General features: G+C 44.1%; 1 protein-coding gene across 1 annotated transcript in view; it reads left to right on the forward strand.

Moving 5' to 3' along the window:
• The window catches only part of LOC102959469 (A disintegrin and metalloproteinase with thrombospondin motifs 12), a 301054-nt gene extending 293783 nt beyond the window's left edge, over positions 1–7271 (forward strand). Inside the window, exon 24 of the mRNA XM_042956966.1 lies at positions 3378–7271. Within this exon, the coding sequence (XP_042812900.1) occupies positions 3378–3556 (179 nt within the window). The 3' untranslated portion in view covers positions 3557–7271. The remainder of the gene's footprint in view (positions 1–3377) is intronic.
• The last annotated feature ends 16853 nt before the right edge of the window (positions 7272–24124 follow it).

Genomic DNA, 24124 nt, shown 5'->3' on the forward strand with positions numbered 1-24124 from the left:
TCATTATCTAAATGAGCTGCTAAACACAGGCCTGGAACACACTCCCAATATAGGCCACCTCTATCCTCCACTCGTCTTTCAAGTTCCCCACTCTCAAACAGGAGCACCCCAGGATCCAGCATGCTCCCAGTGTTCTGAAGACCATTGAAAAGCAGACTTTGTGATCTCATGATTCCCAAGATCAGGCAAGAACACCAGGCATGGTTGAGCCTCTGTCAGTCACATAGGTGACCTAACCTGACAACAGGGGGCCCCGTGTGAGCAAATGAGGATGTTCTTTTCAAGGAAGATCTGTCCATGTGTCCTCCTCCTCCCCTATCACCAGTACAAGAGATTCATTCCCTCGGTGTCCGAGTTTTAGAAGCAATGAAACAACATTCAAATTCCAGCCACCATCTACATACCAGCTATGCAATGTTGGGCTAGTTACCAAGCCTCTCTGGAAGCTTCTGTTTTTAAAAGAAGAATAGCTATACCTACAAGTAAATTTCTACGTGCCTCAAATAAGGCAGTATATGTGAAGTATATTGTCTGGTAATCTGGTAAGTGCTTAATAAATTGTATTTCTGTTATTATTATTGTCATAGGAGGGGGGGGGGTGTATTACTTTCCTAGGGCTACCATAAAAGACTACCAGGAGCTAAATAGCTTAAAACAACAGAAATGTATTCTCACAGTTCTGGAGGCCAGATGTTCAAAATCAAAGTCTTAACAGGGCCATGCTCTCTGTCTAAGCTTCTGGTGGTTGCTGGCAATCCCTGGCTTTCCTTGGCTTGTAGCTGCATAACTTCAATCTCTGCCCCCATCATCACATGGCCAATTCCCTCTGATGTCAGTGTCTTCATGTGGTTTTCTCTTCACTATGTGTACCTGTCTCCTCTTCTTCTAAGGACACCAGTCATTAAGGGTCTACCCTATTCTGATGTGACCTCATCTTCATATATGTCATTATTACATCGTCAAAGAAATATTTCCACACAAAGTCACATTCACACGTACCAATGGTTAGGACTCCAACTTTGGGAGACACTAAAACTTCGGAGGATGCAATTCAGCCCACAATAGGTTAAGGGATTTGGGAGCCTCTAGGAAGCCTGTTCTATAATGGTAGACATGCTTGAGAGGTCACACTTTAGCCCTCACAAAAAAGACTCACATCACTATAGAAGAGTTCAAGATGGAATGTAGTAGCACGTTGGAGCAAATATTGCAATAGTAATACAAGTTCGGAGACTGAGACAGAAGGGATCCACGTGGGGCAGCATGGCCAAAAGAGGCTTTGTGGAGAAAGGGGACGCAAGCTGAGCCTTCGCACTTCCTCTGTCTTCTTCCTTTCCCGAGGTGACCTCAGTGCTCACATTTCCGTGGCAGGGAGAACGTGGGGCCGAGAGCTACACCAGATGCACCTCTTCCATCCACCGTCCACAAGGGCTTCAGGAGATACTGACTGAGAAATTGGAGCAGACCTGGGACACCCAGGCTTCCATGCTGGCCCTGTTCCAAAGCCAGCAGCCTAGAGAGGAATCTTTGTCTCATTCTGAACAGCTGTCCACATGATGGAGGGCCAGCCCTCAAGGAGAATACTGGCCGCTCTAACAGAGATGAGGGAGACGAGGACCTCCAATTCCTATTCCACAGTAGGAATCCCTGGCTGAAATGTGTGCCTTTCCTGAAACGTGAACGCACCTAAGAAAGTTTCCTGTGGAATTTTATAGTAGGCTTAGGGAAGGGGCCTGAAGAAGAAAAGAATCAACAGTGAAGATTTTGGGGGGATCTAGGCACATTGTGTGTTGCCTATTCCCAAGTGCTGTTAAAACTTGCAAACAAAATAGGATTCTGACAGCGAATAGAAGACATTTATTTCTTCACAAGAAGAAAAAAAACACAAGGTGCATTCAAGGGAATGATGAGTTATGAGGAGATACAAAGCATTTTTTGCCTTCATGACCTGAAGGTGAAACACAGTATAAAGAGGAAAACATACTGTCACAGATTTTGGGTAAAGACGATGTTGCCTCAATTTTTATTTCTACTGACAGTCCTATTTACAAAGGACAACAGCCTCTTTGTGAAAATGTTTTTCTTCAAGATGATTCGAATCTCTTCTGGAAAGAAGAAGGAAAAGCAGCCAGAGCTCTGAGAGGCACCCATGCAAAGTTTGAAACAATTTCACTTTGTAGAAGAAAAATCTGCTATTTGGGGCCTCACTGAATTTCTTCCAGCCCAGGACTGCATGGACCAGTCCAGTCTGAATACTGCTCCTAGAATGTGTGTGGTGTTGATGGTCGCTGAGAAATTCCCCGCTTCATGGATGAGGAGAGCAGGGCCAAAGGAAAAAAAAAATTGAGAAACTTAATTACCTAGAGCTGTTAGAGTAGAACAAGGATTAGAATCCAGGGGAATTATTTGTGTATGTCTTATGGCTTCATCTACCGGGTACATTTCTGGAGGGCAGCGACCACATTCTGTATACCTGTATCCTTTGCTGTGCTGAGCTATGCTCAGAACACATTGGTTAGTTGGCTAGCTGGGTGATTGCTTGGTGCTCTGAGTAATATGATTGATAAGAGCATAAGCTCTGGGGTCAAAACTGTCGCTGTTTAGATCTGGCTGTGCCACTTACTAGCCAGGGAACATTGTGCAGGTTTTTAACTCCTGTAGGCTTTACCATCTTCATTTGTGTAATGGAAAGAGTCATTTTTACCCGACAGTACTGCTGGGATGATTAAATGAGGCAATGCATGTGAAACATTGCATTCAACTGTTGCAAAACAATACTGCAGAGCAAAACATCTCTAAACTTGGGGACTACAATCATGTGTATTTTGCTTAGCATCTACAGATCAGTGGAGGGTCAGCTGATCTAGCTTGTGGTTGGCTGGTCTTGGCTGCAAGCTGTAGGTCCGGTCTAGGTTTGTTCCATGTATCTTTCATCCTCCTTGGTCCACTAGGTGCATGAACCATGTCCTTCTCACAGTGATAGCAGAAGTTCATCAGGGCAGGCTCCTCCTCCTGCACCCCCCAAAGCCCTGCAGGGATCATGCGCACTTAGGTCACATTGTCCAAAGCAAGTCATAGGGCTAAACCCAAAGTTAAGCAATGGAGAAGTATTCACACCCACCAGGCAGCCATGGCAAGGGTGGGAATGTATATGACACTGCTACGCAGGAGTGAAGAATTGTGGCTGATAGTTCAGTTTAACACAAATACTTTGCAGAGTGTCTGATACATAATCAGTGTTCTGTGGATGTCAACTATTATGAATTATTATGAAACCTTTCTTGGTAGATGCATAACATCTTCCATTAATAGAAGTTGTGTTCATTCACTTACAAAGGATAATCTTTGCTTTTTCTTATTTTTCTCTCCTTCCACAGATTTACTTTGCACCAAGGACAAGTTATCAGCCAGTTTCTGCCAAACACTAAAAACCATGAAGAAATGTTCTGTGCCCACTGTGAGGGCTCAGTGCTGCCTTTCATGTCCCCAGACGCACATCGTCCGCACCCAAAGGCCAAGAAAGCCACAGTCGCTCAAAAACCCCAAAGCATTCTAGTCCAGAAGGAAGCCACCCTCCACCACAGACTGCAGCAACCTGCTGATGGTATACTTTCTAGACCCAGGGACCACTGCACTGAGGTTTTTCAGGCCCAACTTCGGCTCAAAACAAAATCCACTGTGTTTTTTAGCCACAAAACATCCTTGCAAAAGGCGTGGGACTGTGATAGCTTGCTGTTCCCTGACAGGCAGGTGAGATATCCAGGAGAGTCAGGCATCTCCTGGGATTGGCTCCCAGGAAAGGTGCCAGATTAGCTAAGTCAGTGACATGATGTCTTTCCCCTCCTTAAAAATAAAAACAAAGACACCAGGATTTTCCCAGACTACCTCAGGAGTATCAAGAAACAGAACCAGATGTATCCAGGTAACAAATAATCTTGTTAATTTACTTAGGTGAAACCATCCTTTTTTTACTTCCTGCTTGGGGAAGCTGTTGTTGAATACGTCATGGGAGAGAGCTTTCAGGAACATTCCTTTACTTCACCCAGGCAGAGGACCACTTTGTTCAGCCAGTACTCACTGGAGTCAGGGAGAGAAAGTGCTGGCTATATCACTCCGTCTACATCACTGTAGACTCCATATCTGGACTGTTTAGACTCCCTTGCATGCCTGGAGATATAAGAAGAAGAGAAAATGGGCAGAAACTATAAGATTTGTAAAGGTAAAAGATTTAGCTTCATTATACAGAAGACATTTCTGACTCAAAGATAATTTCTATGAAAACTCTTAAAAAGCAAACGAGCAGAAATCAAATTCTTGCTAGTATAAGAAAAGAAACATGGGTCTTTATTCTTCCCCCTTTCCTGGCAAATACATTTCCTTTGCAGAAGAATAGATGAGTCTTCCTGTCTGGCGTTTCCTCTCTAGCACATTCCCTGCCTGAGTCATCAATTCAGGTCCAGCTGTGTTTCCACTGCTGGGGGTTTACACACAACAACTACTCTAGACAGGTCTGTGGCTGCAACGCACCCCTGCCTACCCCCAGGACAGAAAATGGTGCTCAAGATTAAAATATTTCAAAGAACCAGGTAAACTGTATTAAGTACAAGAACTTGGAACGCACCTCTAGTCTTGAAAAAAAAAAAAACAAAACTCAAAAGTGAGGTTAAGATGATCTACTTCCCAGTACACCCAGTAGTTAGTTTTAAGGTCTGTTTCCTGGGATGGAACAGGCAAGTCAGGAGAGACCCAAAAAGTGAAATGAATGTTGGAATGCTTATTCTGGACATTCTCACCACCAATCAGGAGGCTGTGGTCTCAAATACAAGGCAAGTTTCCTGGGTGGGTGGGTAGGGAGGGCCTCAAAGGGAAGCAGCCCTCAGAACCAGTTCTTTACAGAGCGGGAAGCAGGGATGTGGACTTCCGGTAATGGGTAGCACATTCCAGACTCATGCACAGGTAGTGTAGTGTCCCATAGCTCTGGTGGATTACCTATCCGTTCAGCAGAATGGTGCTATTGAATAATGGTGCTAATATCTAGATGGTGGCAGAACTAATATAAACATATAGATAGATGTACAGGTGGGCGAGTCCATATACATCTATTGAATGTGTGATGGTGTTGCTGGCCAATGCCAGTTCTATTGCTTGGATACTAGAAGCTTAAAATTTTTATATTATGTGCTTTTTCATTTTCTTTCAAGCCATTAATGTCTATTATTCTGATAAATTCCTGTGGAAAATAGAACACTGGGGTTGGGATGAAATTTAAGAAGGAGCAGAAACAGGAGGAAAGCAGAAACATTTACCTAAAGCCAGGGAGGTTATTTCTCAATAATAACGGCCTTGTGTTCTCTCTCTTTGAATTCAAACACTGCTGGTAGATGACAATCATTGGTGAAATACGTTTTAGAGAGAAGAGGCTTAAGTGGTTAGTGACAGGAGTGGAGGAGAACCTGATTTTTTCTAATGAGGCCGTTTGCAGAGACCGTCCCCAAAGTGTAGTGTGGGCTTTCAGGGGGCCGAATTTAGCAAGCTGGGTTGATTTAACTTCACCCGGTACTGTACTATCTAGCATCAGTTTATGCATGCCATCAGAGACCCGGGTATGACCAGTCTTCCAGAACTCAGGAACAAACCTGGATTCCTACTGACCTCAGCAAACTCAACTAGGCCAGATTTCTCAATACACGAAATGGACCATGTTATTTATGACCCACATGGCAGAGAAGATGATAGACATGTGGGGAGGGTCTGGCCAGATATTCCATTCTAGGCCTTTCTCCAGTTTCTTAAAGGCAGGAAATGAGCCCCTTAATCATGTATCACAGACGTTCACTGCCTGTATGGAGGCTGTGTCGTGAGATAGTTGTGTGGCATCTGTCAGTCTGTACTCCAGGATAGAGTCATCTGACACAGTTGTTACCTTGACAGTCACTCAGCTTTGGATCATCAGGGTTTTGACAGGTCCCCCTGCTTGCAGTCATAAAGAGGCCTCAGATTTAACAGGAAGGCTCTAAAGACGAGAACCTAGATGGTACCTTCACCATTCCTTGGATGTTCACAGGGGACAACATCAAACAGCATTGTTGATTTATTGAGTGCACGTCCTCCTTTCTTCCCACATTGAACAGGCAAGTGAGAAGTGTGGCAAGACATGCTGTATACACATCTGCTATGAGCCAGAGGGGCCACCGCAGGGTCTGGTGCTTAAATACAGTGAGGTTCTCAAACCCAGTTTGGTTTATTTCCATTGTCTTTCATAGTGATAGAGTTCACTGTTCTCTGGAAAGTTGTGGGTGAATTGAATTCTTGAACATTGAAACATAGTTTAACACACCAAGAGAAAATATTCCAAGAGACCAGCGAAGACTTTTCAAAAAAAAGAAGTAATTTTGTGGATACAAACAATTGCCTCTTCATGGAAATGACTTGTTTTACAATGGGTTTTCCTGGTGCAGTCATCCCAATGCGGTGCTTTCAGATATTTAATGAATGTTTACTTCATCAAGTTTCTGAAACCAATGTGAGAGATTTATGCTGTTTCAGGCTATAATTTCCCAATCAATTGGCTGAAATCCTTCAAATTCTAAAATCTACACCCTGCTACCCCAGAAACTGCCAATCTTAGCTCTTCTCCCTCTGACTTTAAGATGAAGTCCTGGGACAGTGTATTTGCTGCTCGGTGCACAGTGATTCACTCTCAGGGGAGAGACCACATGACGTGAACTGCCTGGTGCTACAACTTAGCCAACATATTTGATGCTACTCCTATTTTGTTGTATTGAAAATTCAAATATTGTTAGTGTTAGCATTATTTTAAGTTATGTCATTAAAAAAATCATTGGCAAAGCACAGTTCTACCCATGACTGTCCTCCACAGTGGTTGTATGATGTATATGGCCCAACCCATGTGCTCTCCCTGCATCTCTATGCTATGCTGTTTTGCCAGGCCCAGCCTCCTTTAGGGGTACCTTGGTGGGTACCTCAGTATTTAAAGCCAGAGTGTAATCATAGCCTGCTATCATGTAGCATTAATAAAATCGCTAAACTCATTGATGTTTCCATGTGATACATTTACTCCTGCCATGAGAGTCCCACCACCCACCAGTATTACCCTGGAATTTAACAACTGGAGGAGGATGCTGTCAACTTCTTCCTCCCACACTCCTTTGCAAATTTCTTCCTACTCCACCCCTAGATCATTATGTCATCAGATGAGTCACCTCCCCGGTGACGTAGAACATAGGTCCCTTCTTGTGAATGTTGATGCAGCTGACACAATCCACCGTATGATGACCCAAAGTGATGCCTAAAATTCTCCTCAGTACCAGGTTCAGTACTGATGGAGGTCACACCTCCATCACCAGCTTTGTGGGATGTTGCCAGAGCTAGAGGTCCTCAGTGTATGCAGACTTGCAGTTCACAGCATAACCTATTCCCTCAATCTATCCAGCATGTTGACATAACGTTTAAGAGAAACTAACCCACCTCTAGAGGATCTTGCTCTGGAAATCCAATCCTTTTTCCAAAATGGTACCTAGCATAGCAAGTGTAACCAGCAAAAGTAGAATTTGGACATAGGGACATGGAATTTATTCAAATGGAATGAGTAAAAATGAGGCTGGCAAGAGCCAAGCATCTGTAGGCCTACGATGTTTGAGGGCATGCATAGGAGCAGTAGGAATCATTTTTGGTCAAGAAGACATCACAGAGGGCCATGAACACCTCCTTGTTTGTACCTTAAAAACTTTTCTTTCTGTGGGGCGCCTGGGTGGCTCGGTCGGTTAAGTGTCCGACTTCGGCTCAGGTCATGATCTCACGGTCCGTGAGTTCGAGCCCCGTGTCGGGCTCTGTGCTGACAGCTCAGAGCCTGGAGCCTGTTTCAGATTCTGTGTCTCCCTCTCTCTCTGCCCCTCCCCTGTTCATGCTCTGTCTCTCTCTGTCTCAAAAATAAATAAACGTTAAAAAAAAATTTTAAAAAACCACAACTTTTCTTTCTGTAATCACTGGGTAACTCTTATCCTACAAAACTCAGCTCAAATGCTATTTCACCAAAGAAGCCTACACTAACCCTGCCAGAAAGACTGAGGCACTTTTCTGTTCCTCCTTCACCATGAGAGAGAGAGAGAGAGCATGGGAGTACACAAGCATGAGTGGGGGAGGCACAGACAGAGGGGGACAGAGGATCCTTGTTGACAGCAGAGAGCCTGATGCTGGGCTCAAACTCATGAACTGTGAGATCATGACGAGCCAAAATCAGATGCTTAACTGACTGAGCCACCCAGGCTCCCCTCTGGAACACTAGTTCTTAATCAGGGGTGATTTTGTCCCTAGGAGACATTTGACAATGACTGGAAACATTGGGAGGGGAGGAAGTGCTATAAGAATCCAGTGAGTAGAGGCCAAGGATGCTGCTAAACATTCTACATGACAGCCCCCTGACCAATAAAGATTTGTCTGGTTCAAAGTGTGAATAGTTTTGAAGTTGAAAAGCTGTACTACAACAATATCACCCCGGAGTAAGTAGAAGCATTTCTGGGTTGCGTAAAACTGGGCCCACCCTAAAATTTAGAACTCATAAAAGGACCGATGAGGTGAGTCAGAAAACCTTCAAAGAAAAAAAAAATTATCAGGATTCAAAGCACATTAGCTTGAAAAAGCATCTTAATGTTGGAGGGGAGAAAGGATTGTGAGCATAGTTCCAAAAGAGTCTTGAATCAGCCCCTGGGGGTTCAGGTGTTTGATCCTAGTGCTGGGGGCAGTAAACTAAAAGCAAATAAAATTGAAAAATGATATCTTGGGGACTTGGAATAACCTCCTCCAACTGAGGTTTCTACCCAAACAGAACAGATGTAATCAGATCAAATTAACACCTTTACTAAGGGTAAAGCTGGTTTAGAGAGCATACCGTAGATGCAGATGGAAAAGAGTTTTCCTATTCTTCTCTACATCTCCAGGTTTCAGGCTCAAGAAGGATGGGGGCTAGAGAGGGAGAGAAAGAGAGAGGTGGATCTCTCAACCCATTAACCTGTTAATAAAAGTATCCATGGCCTTTAAATGTTCACCAATGGCAGCATTCGCTCCTGTACTGGGAGGAGCTCTTCACAAGGGTGTCATAAAGGTCCAGAAGCATATCCCAACACTACCAACACTGAGTCCTCTTGTTTCTATGGGAGAGAGGCAAAAGCATGAAGGGAAGAGATGTGGCGGTGGGGGAACAGAGAAGGTATTATCTAAAAATGGTCCCTTTTCCAGAAATCCTAATTGAAGATCGATTTTTTTAATTAAAAAATTATTTTAACATCTGTTTATTTTTAAGAGAGAAAGACAGAGCACGACTAGGGGAGGGGAAGAGAGAGAGGGAGACACAGAATCCGAAGCAGGCTCCAGGCTCTGAGCTGTCAACACAGAGCCCGACACAGGGCTTGACCTCACAGACCTCAAGATCATGACCTGAGCCAAATTCGGACACTTAACTGACTGAGCCACCCAGGCATGAAGATATTTTTTTTAAGATCATAAGGAAAAGACTTGTCAGGAAGAGTAGAAAAACAAGACCAGAAGTTAATGAGAGAGATCCTGCCTTCTGCGCCCACTCCCCAACCAAGCATTGCCCACACCTTCACTGGACAACCCCAGGCCCCTTCTTTTTAGTGGAAGAGCCTGGCACACCTCCATCACCAGCTTTGTGGGATGTTGCCAGGACTAGAGGTCTTCAGTGACAGTGCTGCAGCTTCTGCATATGGTGCCTGGCACCAGCATAATATCAAAGGATTCCCAAAGAAGCAGCACAGTCTGCCTGGAGCTGGGCATCAGACATCAGCCAGCCGGGGGTGGGGGGTGGGGTCCTCTGCCCAAATGCCATCTACGGTGGTGCCTCTGGCACCATCCCTGCACAGCATCCTCTTTGGCTGCTATGACAACTAGGAAACATCCCCATAGCCAGCTGTGTTGTGGCAGGACAGGAAAATAATAAGCTGTGGGAGAAAGTCATTAAGAGAATTAGTCCACAGGAGACATTCTCTTGTTGCTCCCAAACTATCAGAGAGGAATTTGCAGGGTCTGGAAATCCCTCAGAGCAGGTTGGAACAGATCCAGGGAAAAACTCTTAACCATCACTAACTATATTCTTAATTCCAGGCTAACTAGGATCTACTTACAATTCTTTTACCAACATACCACTCCTCTAGATGCAGCCCTTTGAAGGGAGGGAAAATATTTTTTGTTATTTCTATTCCTGGAACCTAGCTCACTGTCTAGCACACAGTGTGTGTTCAACAAAAATGTGTTGATGCCAAGTGAAGGATCTGGGAAGACACATGAAAGTCTTTTAGCAGCTGAGAGATGAAAGATTATTCTGGAAGTTGAACTTGATAATCCATTCAGAACCAACACAGAGAGCTAAACTAACCATCTTAGCTAGTAATCAACAATTAATTACAGGGACTTGAAACATTCCAGCAATTTTCAGTAGCGGTATTTGGGAACATGATGTGCCCCATGAAACACCCTTTCATGCAGGATCCAGGGGCTGAAGCTAAGGAGCCCAGTGTTTCCACTTTACTAGTGTCTGAGACTCATCCTCTTTCTGAGGTCTTCCCAGTGTTCGAAAGAGAGGCAGTGTGGTGGGAACCAAACATATGAAACTGGGAGCAGAAGAACTGGATGCTAAGTGTCTGTTCCACCACCACCAAGTTGTGGACTTTGGGCAAGTCTTCGGCATTCACCTACATTTCTGTCTCCTGATGTGTGATCAGCTCCCTTACGGCAATAGTCATTTTTGCATTTATCATTAACACCCCAGTTCTCAACACCATGCCTGACATGGAAAGGATACCTGGTCAAGTGCAACAAACAGTTGCCTGGACAGCTCTACTTGTGAAACAAGTCTGGGTGTGTGAGGGCTGTTAAAGCCACAGGAAAGGGGTGCCTGGATGGTTCAGTTAAGTGTCAATTTTTCATTTCAGCTCAGGTCGTGGTCTCAAAGTCCAGAAGATTGAGCCCCATGTAGGGCTTCAAACTGAGAGCATGGAGCCCGCTTGGGATTCTCTCTCTCCCTCTCTCTCTCTCTGCCCCTCCTCCTACTCGCATGCTCTCTCTTTCTCTCAAAATAATTTTAAAAAACCACAGGGAAAACATGATGCATCTTCTGAATTATCAATTTGATGCAAAGTTGGGAGAAGAGAAGCATTTTTTTTTTAAATAAAATATGTATGAGGTGCCTGGGTGGCTCAGTCAGTTAGGCATCAGACTCTTGATTTCAGCTCAGGTCATGATCTCATGGTTCATGGGATCAAGCCCTGCTGTGCAGACAGCATGGAGCCTGCTTGGGATTCTCTCTCCCTCTCTGCCCCTCTCTCTCACTCAAAAAAATACATGAATTTTATTAAATAAAGTAAAACACATATTGGATAGTATGAAATATAAGTCTTTAAAATAAAATAAGAAACTTCAAGGGCATTTCCTCAATTGTGGGGGCTACTTCAGTCAGCCCCCCTGGGCCTCTCTCTCCTGCCTCAGCGTTCTTTGTGGAAATGTTTAAGGCTGAATTCAGTGCTCTTTGAAGTCAGATCTGCTCTGATATTCTGTGACATGATGATTCCTTACAATCTGGCCACTGTCAAAATCCCCCTGGACATCCCCCTCTGTCCCTCCAGTGCGACACAGTTCCTCACTGCAATCCCACCCACAAGGCTCTTTATTTGATAATCCAATTTTCCTGGCAGTCAAAAAAGCTTTGGTGGCAGCTGACTTCCTTTTTCCACTCCACCCTTCACCCCATCACCCTGCACTATCCTGGAACCAGTCATGGGCAGGATGCCAAGGAAAACAGCAGTACTCTTCCAGTTTCAACCCATGGCAGCCAACTGCTGAGACCATGACTCTGAGGATGGGATGAGCAATCCATCCAGGGCACTTCATCCAGCTGGTTTGTTTACCCTGGTCAGGGGCAGAAGGCTGGGGGCCGCTCCTGCCAGAGGGGACCAGCTGCAATCTTCTAGTTACGATTGCCGCATCCCAAACTTCCCCCAAATTTAGTGGTGTAAGAACAACCATCATTTTATTGTGCTCACAGATTCTGCGGGGCAGAGACTCAGCACGCAGGCTCACAGAGAGATAATTCGTCTCTGCTCCATGATGTTGAGAACTGCAAAAACTTTGCATGAATGACTCTGTCCAAAGCTCTACATTTAGGGACTTGACCAAATAGACCAAATGTTAGCCTGGATTCTAGCAGCTTAAGGCCTTGTCCCTGGGACACCCCACCCTACCCTCACCTCTCATCCCACCCCAGTTGAGTTTCTGTCTGGAAAAGCTTAAATGTGTGGAAAGAATTTAGCATTTGTTCCAGCCAACATTTGAGGATAGGCCCCTGACTTCCCTTTTCTTAGAGTATTTATTAAAAACTTGCTATAAATCCTTTCTCCATCCATTTGAGACATGTATGTATCTCCTACAACCTAGGAGTGTCTTTCTCTGGGACTGAAAGCCATTCCTTTGAAATACAATCATCAGGAATGGAAGGGTGCCTGTTTTTCAGTCTCTGTGGGAGGATAGAAACCTCACTTTGAGAGAGATGACCTAATGACATTGACATTGACTAACCCAATTTTAGTAATTTTTCACTTTATTACTCTGCTCAAGCCCCCACTCACTCCTTCTCCCCGTCTCTCACTCTCCCTTGAAAACACCATCACTACTGCACAAACTGGAGCTGAGCTCACATTAGTGAGGTCTCTTCCTACATTCAAGGGCAGAGGACATAATCCCACCTCTCAATGGAGCAGGTGCCAAATAACTGGGGCTTTGCTCTGAAACCACCTCACGCACCAAGTCCCAAGTTCCCTGTACAATAGAACTTCACCATTCACAGATTCTGTATTTGAGAATTGGCTATTTTGGAGTCACAACTCTAAAGTCAATGGTAGCAATGCTGTCACGGATACGTGCCACCTGCATGCATGGTCTCAGCTAAAGTTGCACAAAGCGATGCTCTGCCTTCTTGTTTCAGCTCTCGTATAGTAAACAAGTGTTCTTTTCGTGGTCTATTTAATGCCATGTTTGTTTGTTTACAGTTTAGTGCTTTTTGTTGATTTCACTGGCTAAAATGGCCTCTGAGTATAGTGCTGAAGTGCCGTCTGGTGCTTCTAGGTGCGAGAAGGCTGTGACGGGCATTCTGAAGTCTGAGAGAACATTGGGTTAGAATGACCTCCACAGGTCATGGCATTCCATGACCATGAGAGTCAAGGTAAAGCATTCATGTGGTGTTCCATTGTCATTAATCTGCAAGAACTACACTACCAGTCCTAAAATCTTGCACAAGGATGCGGATACAGCTTTATTCAAAATAGCCAAGCCAACACTGGAAGCTATCCTGGTGTCTGTCAACAGCAGAAATGATAAGCAAGCTGTGATATATCATGAAACACTTCTCGACAATAAAAAGGAAAAACTATAGATATATGCAACAATATGCAAGGGCCTCAAGACATACGCTGAGTATGAGAAGCTGTACCCAAAAGAAGACATACTATATAATTCTTTCTTAAAATAAAATTTGAAAACAAGCCCAACAAATATACAGTGGAAAAAATCAGAGTAATAGCTGCCTCTAGGGGTTGGGCGAAAGCGGGAATTGACTAGAAAGGGCCATATGAAATATTGTTGGGCTCTGAGCCCAGAATTTCTGATTCAGGACCAAGAATCTGCATTTCTAATAAGTTTCCAGCAGCTAGTCTTGGAAATCATACTTTGAGAACCAGTGCTCCAATCTAACCTTGATTGATTGATACAGCAGACACCCCTGCTGTCCATGTCACATTTCCAAAGCCGCCTTTTCTTTCTGTATGAGCCTAGAGTCATCTTGCTTCAAGCACATGCTGTACATCTGGTTGCTTTCTGCTCCAGAGCACTCACGTACATGCAGTTCTGAAAGGCAGAGGAGCTAAGACTGCTGGGGGCAACTCTCAACCAGTGGGGGTGGACATCGTGGATAAATGTTCAGGACAAATCTGGAGGACCCTCCATGCTTCGCAGGAGGGGCTAGCATTGTTGCCCACAGCAGCAACCTCTTTTTTTTTAACCAGCATTTTTTTTCCTTTTTAGCAGCAACTTCTATAGCACACCCTGAAGTTGGCTTTTCCACCTTCCCAGCTCCCTCACTTCTGTTTCCTGAAACCACCCTCCATATAAGCTATTCTACCCAAGTCCTTGTCTCAGGTTCTAGGGGAACCCAAACAAAGATAACTGGTGAATAGTGGGACATGAAACAAGCTGAAAATGATCACAAGGGTGGCACCTGACATTACCATAGAAAAGAAAGATGGTGGATGATGTCCCTCACTTTGAATGTGCTGCTTCCTTACCAAATCTAGCGTTCCACATTTCCCATTTGAACCTCCAGTGCCTATTCCATTCTTCTGCAAAGATCTACCTGCTCTCGCAGTCTGGCCTTGGCTGGGGCAGAACCCAGGATGGTGGCTTGGTGTCACAGGGCTGAGTACAAGTGGCTCAATATAAAACACCATTTTTCCTGCTGGTCAGTAATGCCTGTTTCTCAGGACACTCCCTAGATTCTGACCTCTAGGTCCCCAGATGTCCTGCCTGATCTCTGAGCCCCTTGAGAGTCTCCTGATCACAAAGTTAATGCCTCACACTTCATCATTGGATTCTGCTTCCTTATTAGGTCACTTTGGCTTGATCCTTATCTGTCAGGGGAAGCATTAGTTAGAACAGCATGAATGAAACACAGAAAGATGGTCGTATATGCATGGCCCAGTGCAGTAAACTGTGAGGCCACCAGCATCCAAACATGACAAGTCTGGCTACTATGGCACTCGGGCATACTTAGAGCCCCCAGACCCAAAATATTACACTTGGAGACAATCAATATTGGCAGGAACAAGAACAGCAACTCTCTGGAATCCAGGGAATGAGACATTATTATCCCATGAGGAGGTATTTGGGGACAGCCAGGCCAGCCATGGGTGTCCTCCATTCTCTCATGTCCCAGGCGGCCAGCCTAATGAGCTTGCTTCTCCACTCCCACACAGCCTCTTCATGATGCATCTCTGGAGACTGATTCTAGAGCTCTCCAGGGCAAGGGTAATGTCCCTGGTCTCCTAATTGATTTTCTCTCCCAAACCTCTCCCAGTGTTGCCTCATCTCGGACCTGCACATCCATGGTCCTAGGTCATCCTTACTGCCTCTGGCACAAACCTGGGCTTAGCCATGCATGGGCTGCCCCCTGGTGGCTATCTTCATGAAGAGAAAAGTTGCACAAACCTCCCTGGCCAACAGTCAAAGCTGGTATTTCCCATTTAAAATCACCGATTCTCAACAGGAAAGAAATCCCCTTGTGAGAAGAAATTAGAGTGGTAGACAGTGGTGGTGCCAATCAGCTAATAAACAGGAACACCTTTCTCCAACTCGGCGGAAATAATTGTTAATGGATTCCAATGGGTGGAACCTCAGGGGACCAGCTTAAAACTATAGCCACACAAAATGGCAATTTGTTTTCAGCTGACTGTCCTTGCATCTGTTTTTGATTTCAGACAACGGATAAACTAATGAAGCATGAGATTAAATTAGCTCTCCTTGACCCTCATGGGTTGGGAAATGAATTTGTTACGTATTGCTGGTATGTAACAATTGCCCTTTATTGACTCTATGATCCACCAAAGAGCAGGATATTAAGAAAACTCTCCTTCACTTGTGTTCGGGCACATGGGCATCTGAAGCCATCTGAATGGGCATCTGAACCTCAGAAGCTAAGGAAGGAAGATGCAGGCTGACAAACATTTCTTTTCTCCTTCTTCCTTAGGGAATTACAACCTGGGAGCAAGAGGGTTACATTTAAATTAAAATTGTTGTCATATTAAAATTAAATTGTCAATTAAAATTAATTGTCAGATTACTGGGAGCAGGGAGATCAGAAAGGGAGGTGGTGCAGCTGTGAGCTCCATTGTAGGAATTTTTTTTTCAAGATACTTACCAAGCTGAAATCTCACTGACAACTCATTTGTACCATAGTATTCCTAATACATTTTCACAACACAATTCCACAGGCCAGCTTCCCCAAAGATGCATTGCTAGGCTATCATGCATGACCTCTGAGGTCCAAGGTAGAAAAAATACCACTCTTGCCAAGTAAACAAGGATATTCTGGGGCTCCTTGGCAGGTTACTTAGCAGATATGCCTCTGGGCTGTGTCTATTTGGCATGATCTTGTCTAGGGTCTTTGGTGAATAAGAGGGGTCCTCCTGACATTAAAGGCTGTACAGGTAAGAAAGTAGAGACCTAGTGTCAGCATAATTGCAGCATTCACTTGTTCATTAAGGATTTTAATTATTGACTGCCCATTAGGCAATGAGCACTGTGCTTTAACTTATGATCAATTCAAAGAAGTATTAAGTCTCCACCTTAAAGGAGTTTGCCATCCAGCAGAGAGCTAAACTAAGCATCTAAAAAAATTTAAAAATCAAAATACAGCAAAAGGGAATAAATCAAAAGATTCCACAAAGCAGAATCGTTAGTGTATAGGGAATCAGAATAGCCAGCCATCAGAGTTTAGAAAAATCACCCACAGGGAGAAGTCATCTGAGTAGCCCAGTCTAAGTACAATGACTCACTGAAAGAAATATGGTCCCACAACCAAAAAGCGAGTGGAAAGTATTTCCAAACTTTGCTAGCTTCTCCCAAAAAACATGAAGGAATGCAATTCCAAACCTACATCTATATTTCTTTCCATTTTTTCTTCTCCCTTCTAGTCCCACATTTAGAGGCTAATTTTGTCCAACCCTAATTCTTCCCACAGTTGTCAGGAAGTCCCAATCCTCCCCTACTTGTCCAGCTTCTCCAGGCCAGAGTCTAGCTAACCACTCTCCTCAACTGGCAACATAAAACCCAGGAATGGGCTTGTCGATGACAGGACCATCCTCAGAGGGTCAGGACTGAAGGCAAGCTGAGAGGCAAGAAAAAAACACAAATTGCCTCCAACAGGCCATTGGTTTGGGGGTGTAATAAGGAAGAGGTTGCACAGCAGGACTAATAAACTTTGTTCCCACCACTAGTAAGATTGCCAGATGAATGGAAATTGCCACCTGTAGAAGTCGCCTCAGGCTTTGGAATATCCGGTGTGGAATATCGGAGACAAGACGTTGGCAGTGGTGACTCTTAGAGGAATATCATGAGATACTAATATTTCATTCCAACATTTGAACTGTGATTTAGCCAAACTACCCTAAGTCTACTTATATTTATTTAACAGTCATAGGAATGTTAATCAATTCAATGCATACTCTCAACATATGTTATACCAATTACACACACACACGTCTGAGTGAAACAGAAGGATCATCTGTATTTGCTCCATATTCATTTGTCTTGGCTTCTGCTAACCTTTCCTTGCAAAGAAGGGATAGTGGTCACCAATGTCTCAAGGAAAAAGTGTTGGAAAAAAAATTTCTAAAATTTTCCTACTTTCACTTACTTTTAATTGGAGAAAGGCTCACTGGTATCTAATTTTTGGTGTGAGTTCATGGAACACTGACAAAGTTTGCTGTCATTCCCCTAATCAAAGCAGTAAGAGTTGGAACTGGAAATCTTGTCTAGTTACGCCAACGTGTGAAAGTCAGCTGAGGCTCAACTGACACCATTGATCTGTTCCAGGGAAAAACATGGAGAAAAAAGTCGGTGGCTCTTCACAGAGCATAAGATAAAAGTTTGCATGTGCTTTTCCACCACTTTCCAAAATAGAAAGTCATTCACCGCCTGATACAACTATCACCATTAACTGATAAAGTACCCCTGGAAATATAATAAATTGACATTCTGGTTTATCCATCAATTTCCTGTGAGCTTGGTTAATATAAGTCAATTCCTCTATATCAGATAAAATTCAGTTTCTAAAGCTGCCAAACTGGAAGGTCGGAACTCAGATTAGGATTGAGCCACCCCCTCAAAATGCTACCTTTTGAGGTCCAGTGTCAGTAGCCAGCTGACCACTCACTGTGGCATCTAAACCTCTGCTCTTCCTGATCTCACTAAGCAAGGGAGTGATAGAGGTAATATGTTCTGAGAATTACAGCGTCTGGCATGGTGCCTGCCAGCTAGTGAGAGCTTAACAACTTGTGGAAATCTTTTCTTTTGTTCGTTGATTTCTAGGAGGGCTGTGTGGTCAAGAAGTTGGAACTGGGGCGGGGCGGGGTGGGCGGGGGGAGGAGGCAGCAAATAGAAGGCAGGAGAAGAGGAGGGAGGCAGAGGTGAAAAGACACAGGTCACGCTCTGTGACATGAAAGCAGCCTGTCTCCGGCGGGGATGGAGCAGTGTGTGAGTCTGTGGGCGTCCAGGAGGGGAGATGAGGAGTGGAGTGCACAAGAGGCTGAACCGCAGAGACCATATCCTGCCCTATTCACCCACCTCGGCGGGAGACCAAGGGCACAGCCGGGCCATCTCCGAGGGGACTGGACTTTCCTCCTGATCTTCAGACTAACCTGAAGCCTCCTCCTGTCCGGACCAGACCCAGCCTGCTGCAGCCCCGGCAACTGAGGGGAACACATGCAGGCTTTCTCTAAAGCTGCCGAAGGTTTTTCCACCAGGCGAATGTTAGTACCCACCCTATCCTGCCCATTCTGGGCCCCAAGAGATGCCTGCTTTAGCCTTGCCCCCCTGTGAGGCCTGAAGTAACAGTACAGTTGAGGGTCCACATCCCAAATGTTTCAATGCATAAAGGTTATCAAACAAGCTACATCTTCAGCCCAGTCTGGGTTTCTATCCAGCGTCGGATGGCCCTCTCTCCTTGTGACTGAGAAGCTTGTGACTGATGAATCATCCCTGAGCTGGCCCTGCCTCCTGAGAACATGGCCCAGACCCAGGACTGAACCCAAGTCCCTGATGGAGAATGACCTGGCCAAGCTCCCCAGGTCAGGAAGGTTCCCCTCCCCCATGCCTCCCTTTTCCAGCTCAAAATCTGCAGGCAGTCCTGAACACCTTCCCAAACCACATGTCCCAGGCAGAGGAAGGGGAGAACACAGTTATCTGGGAAATGCGCTCTGCCCAGCACCCCTGCGCACTTGCCTTAGGAGCTTTGTGGTGGCCATCTTCAGGCAGGACAAACCACGATCTGCCTGGTTTCCTTGGGTCTAGGCTGTGATTCCATGTCCTCAGCCTGCTCTCACACATCCTCAGATCCAAAGGTCCCTCTGCCCTGTGTATATCTGTTGTGTAAATAACAAAAACAAAACATGAACACATATTTGATGTTTACCCCTGGTTCTACAGTCAGTCTATTTGAGGCATTTCAAACCAGGACCCACACCCAGGGCTTGTAACTCCAAAGGGTTACAGGATAGCAAGGAATTCTAAATGGAGAGAACTGCCCTTTGCTACAGCATCTGCTGCATGTAACTGAGGCATTCCGGAAGGAATCATCTTACATTCATAATCTTGAATAATTCTCATGATAACTCTCCCAACTAGTACTAGGGAGAACATGCTATAGGGTGTCTCTCTCATGTGACTGTCCTCGAGAGCGCTGAAACAGGACAGAGTGACACAAGAAGAGGGAGGAAAAAGAGAACGATGTTGCTGGCTTTCCTGCTGGAAGCTGAGCTTAAGTCCTCCAACAAACTGCCACAAACATGATGGCTTAAAACAACACATGTTTATTATTGTGTAGTTCTGTAGGTTAGACGTCCAGTACAGGCCTCATAGGGTTAAAATCAAGGTGTTGGCAGAGCTGGACCCCCTGTGGAGCTACATCAGGGAATTTACTTCCTTGCCTCTTTTCCAGCTTCTGGAAGCTTCCAGCATTCCTTCACTCATAGTTCGTATCCCGTCTTCAAAGCCAGCACCGGCTGGTCAAGTTCTCCTCACATGGCATCCCCCTGGCTGTTCTTTCATCTCCTTCTTTGACTTTCAATGAACCTTGTGATTACATTGGACCCACCAGCATAATCCAGGATGCTCTCCCTGTTTTAGTGTGAGCTGATTAGCGACCTTAGTTCCCTCTGCAATGTTAATTCCCCTTTGCCATGAAACTAACCCATCCACAAATTCTAGGGAATAGGACATGGGAAGCTTTGGGGGGACATTACTATGCCAACTGTAAAGGGTAACATCACAAAGGGCCTTGCCACCTTGTGGAGGAGTCTTTACTTTGGCCTAAGGATAGAAGGGGATCATCAAAGGGTTTCAGTCAAGTGAATAATATGATGACACTGTGTTGTAGGCTAAACAGTTGTATTCTTTGTTTTTATCTGTAGTTGAGAACAGGGACTGGACCAAAGGAACTCCAGGCCTAAAATGGCCTGATACTAGGTCTTGGAGAAAGACCCATCCAGGAAACAGAGGAGAAATTATAGCCCACTTGTAGGCTACACTTGTGGATACCTGTAGCCCAGCTCTCAAACCATATCCTCACCAAGTCTATGCCTAATACCTTGAGAGTCTACTGTAACTGAGATACTGCTACCCCACAGTCACCTCTACCTCTTTATGGAGCCAGGCTGGGTCAGAGAGCATATTTGTGAGGAAGCCAGAGAGCTGCCAGCCAAAGTGGGGAAACACACACACACACACGTCTTACCCTCATCTTGGTTTCCTTCACCTCCCTACATTTGGCAGGAATAGCTTGAATAGCATCACCTGTTTCTAAATCAGACTCCTTTTTGATAAGACAATTCAGTAAATACACCCTTTCACCTATTTATCTGCTTTATCATAGAGAAGATGTTTCCAAACCCTTAAGGTCTTATTTAAGTCACAAGAGTAAAATAAAATGTTAGGAAAATTTTATCCTCTTTTCATTAAAACACTACAGTAAAAGAAGAAATTTCTAGAAAGTTCTAGAAATACTTATTAGGAGCCAAGCCCCCCTTCTAAATGACATTGGCAGCACTTCTTGACAAAGTGCTGATGTCACTTCTTGACGAAGAACTGGGTCAAGCATCTCTTTCAACTACATGTGGTTAATTAGCCCCATTGTTCTGCTAGCTATCAACTGTCCATATCATCCGTTTGGTTCACAGAATAAAAGGCAATACTTTGCACACTTTACTCTGTATCTTCTGGTTAAAGGGTATAGTCAACACTGAGCAACAGGGGCCTGTTGATTCTCAGGCCTCCCCTCAACCCCAGGACTAGAGGCTGGGACCCCACCATTAGTTCGTTAGTTTTACCCCTACCCGTTATTTATGTTTCATTAAAGTCATTTGATTTTAGCCTTTTCATCCATTTTACCCATTCCTAGATGACACAGACTCCTCCAGCTCACTTTAATTCCATCCCATGCCCTTTCCACAGCCTACTGATCATTAGCTCACTCCACTCTGGGTCTACAAGATGAGGAAAACCTACCTGGCACATCTCTCCTTCCCTCTACAACATGCTATGGCCTTGGAGTCTCAGAACCTGGGTCCCAAAACTCTGACACTTACTAGTTGCCTTCACTAGTTGTATAATAATAATACTGTCCTTATAGAGTTATTGTGAGAATGAAATCAGTTCATACGTGTAGAAACATGTAGGAAAAGGCTGTTCTATGTGTATTTTATGGACCGATACAGTCCACAGATTGCTTGGTCCCAGTCTGCAACTAGATCAATATGACGTATGGCAGAACTTATTTTGAAATTTGTCAAGCAAATCTCATTGGATCAGTGAGTTTAAAAAGCAAAAAGAAAGCTCATTTGTCACTTTACAAACTTTAAATATTGATGTATATGTATTTATTCAAGATATGCATAAAGAACCTTAATGTAAGAGTTGCTATTTCACTCATAACTATTTGTGAACTTTTAATTGTGAAATAACAAATCATGAGTATAATAATAATTGTCTATAATAATCATACATACCCTTTCAATAGGGCAAGTAGTACAAGTTTTGTAGTTTTTTTCCTTTTTCTTATGTAATTTTCCATTCATTCCTTTTTATGTATCTTGCAAAAACACTAGCTTGTGAAAAACTGGGAATTAAAGAAAAAAGTAATCACTTGTCACAGAGAGCTTGAGGAGCACTGAAGCTCTCCTGAAATTATCTGGTACCCTTCAGTGTACAGCACATTAAAAAGTGCCAAAGAGTAAGTGTTCAATTAACATTACTTATCATTATTGTCATTTTATACATGAAGAATCTCAGGCAGAGAGAGGTTTAGCATTTTGCCCACCGTCCTAGGTCCACAGGACCTGGAATTATCTGCCTGTCTGCCTAAGGGAAATTGCCAGGTCTTGTCTCAACTGGGAGAAACTCCTGCAGGACAAAAAACAGGAGCCAAATGAGAGCCTGTCAGCAAGTTGACGGTGCCGGCAATAGCCAAGTTGAAATCGAATTACCCAGAAAACACCTCTGGGTGCATTGCCCAAGGAATAGTAACAACCCTGAGTACTACCCACCCAGATGTTGGCACAGGGGACCAGCAAGGTACATAGTAACTTGGTGGAAAAGAAGTATCCAGAAGCCAGATCCACTGGGCAACACCAGATCTCTAGAGGTCCCTGAGGACCCCAACTTCTCCCCAAAGCCACAAGGACAAGTCAGCTCTTATCCTTCGATATCAGACACAATCTTAGGGAAAGGGGTGAAGGAAGAGATGCTCTTTGAGGGACTGTATCTTCTTAACAGAAGCTGAACCCCACTTACAGGGAGTAAGCTTTAAATCGGAGTGGAGCTGTAAATGATTTTCACCTAGTATCCCATGAGAAACTGCTGTAGAGCAAATCTCCTTTGCCCTGCACCTCTGAGTTGTGACAAGACTTGAATTTTTCTGTCCTGCTTCAAGGACCTCAGGGGAAAGCTAGAGAATGAATTAAGAGATCTCTGACCCCTGTGATCAGTGATCCATTCCTGACCCCTTCCCTCCAAGGCCCTGTGAGATCTGAGCCCCAGCACACAGCACCCCAGTCTCATGAGAGCAAGTGTGAGCCGGCTCTTCACAGCCCATCAGCCAAACTTGAGGGCGAGGGAAGTTAAGTGCCATCGCCCACCGCGGAGCATGTAGGTGTATTTCACGGGCTGGGAAGCATGAGAGCAGTGCAGGCAGTGAGGCAGGTGGGCGGGCCTTCTTGGGACTAATGAGGCTTTTCCTGGCAGAAGCACATTGCGCTTAATTCTACCTTTCGGGGGAGGCAAAGAGGAAATGTAAGCACTTTCTTCAGTGAAAGATCTTATTTCGTGTCTCTTCGCTTGTTTATAAGATTTTAAACCTTTTTTTTAAAGTCAAACCTTTTTTTTAAAGTGTTTTTTAAATCGCTTCATATCACCTGTTGATATCTAAATATTTGAAAAAGAAGTGTAAGAACAGGTTTAATATTTATACCTGTAAAATAAAAGCATCTCTAAAAACCCAACTAATTCCTGAACACTTTTAAAAGTAAGAAACATCCACAGTTAAGGCTTCCTTTTTTTTTTCCACACTGAACGTTCCAAATGCTGTTTGTAGTGATTACATTACTGTATATGTTCGTCAAAATTCATTGAACTAAACCACCAAAAAGACTGAATTTTCAGTATGTAACTTAGTTTTTTAAAAAGTTAGTAATTTCTTAAATCCCGAAAGCAGTTTGAAGGAAATACATAAATCTTTTAATAGATTTTTTTAAAATAATATTAAACTTACAGAAAACTCTCAGGAATAGTACAAAGAACTTTTCCCCCTCAACCCATTGCCCCATCCTCCCTGAATACTTATTTCCTATAAATAAGGACATTCTCCTACTGCAAAACAACCATCAAAGTCAAGAAATCAACACTGATACATATCCAGCCTCCCATCCAAAGACACCATTCAAGTTTCACCAGTTGTTCCAATAATATCCTTTATAGAAAAAGGATAAAACCCAGAATCACACATGGCATTTAGTTGTCCTATTCTCCTTCTGTCTAGAGCAGTTCCTCAGTCCTCCCTTGACTTTTATGGCCTTGACATGTTTGGGGATTACAGGCCAGTTGTTTTGTAGAACATCTCTGAGTTTGGATTTGTCTGATACTTTCCATGATTAGATTCAGGTCATTGTTTGGGACAGGAGTATCACAGAAGTGATGCTATGTTCTTCTCAGTAAATCTCATCAAGTGGCACACAATTTCAAAGTGTCCCCTCACTAGTAATGTTATTTTGATCATTTG

Source organism: Panthera tigris, chromosome A1, assembly GCF_018350195.1.
Source record: "Panthera tigris isolate Pti1 chromosome A1, P.tigris_Pti1_mat1.1, whole genome shotgun sequence".
Taxonomy (NCBI): domain Eukaryota; kingdom Metazoa; phylum Chordata; class Mammalia; order Carnivora; family Felidae; genus Panthera; species Panthera tigris.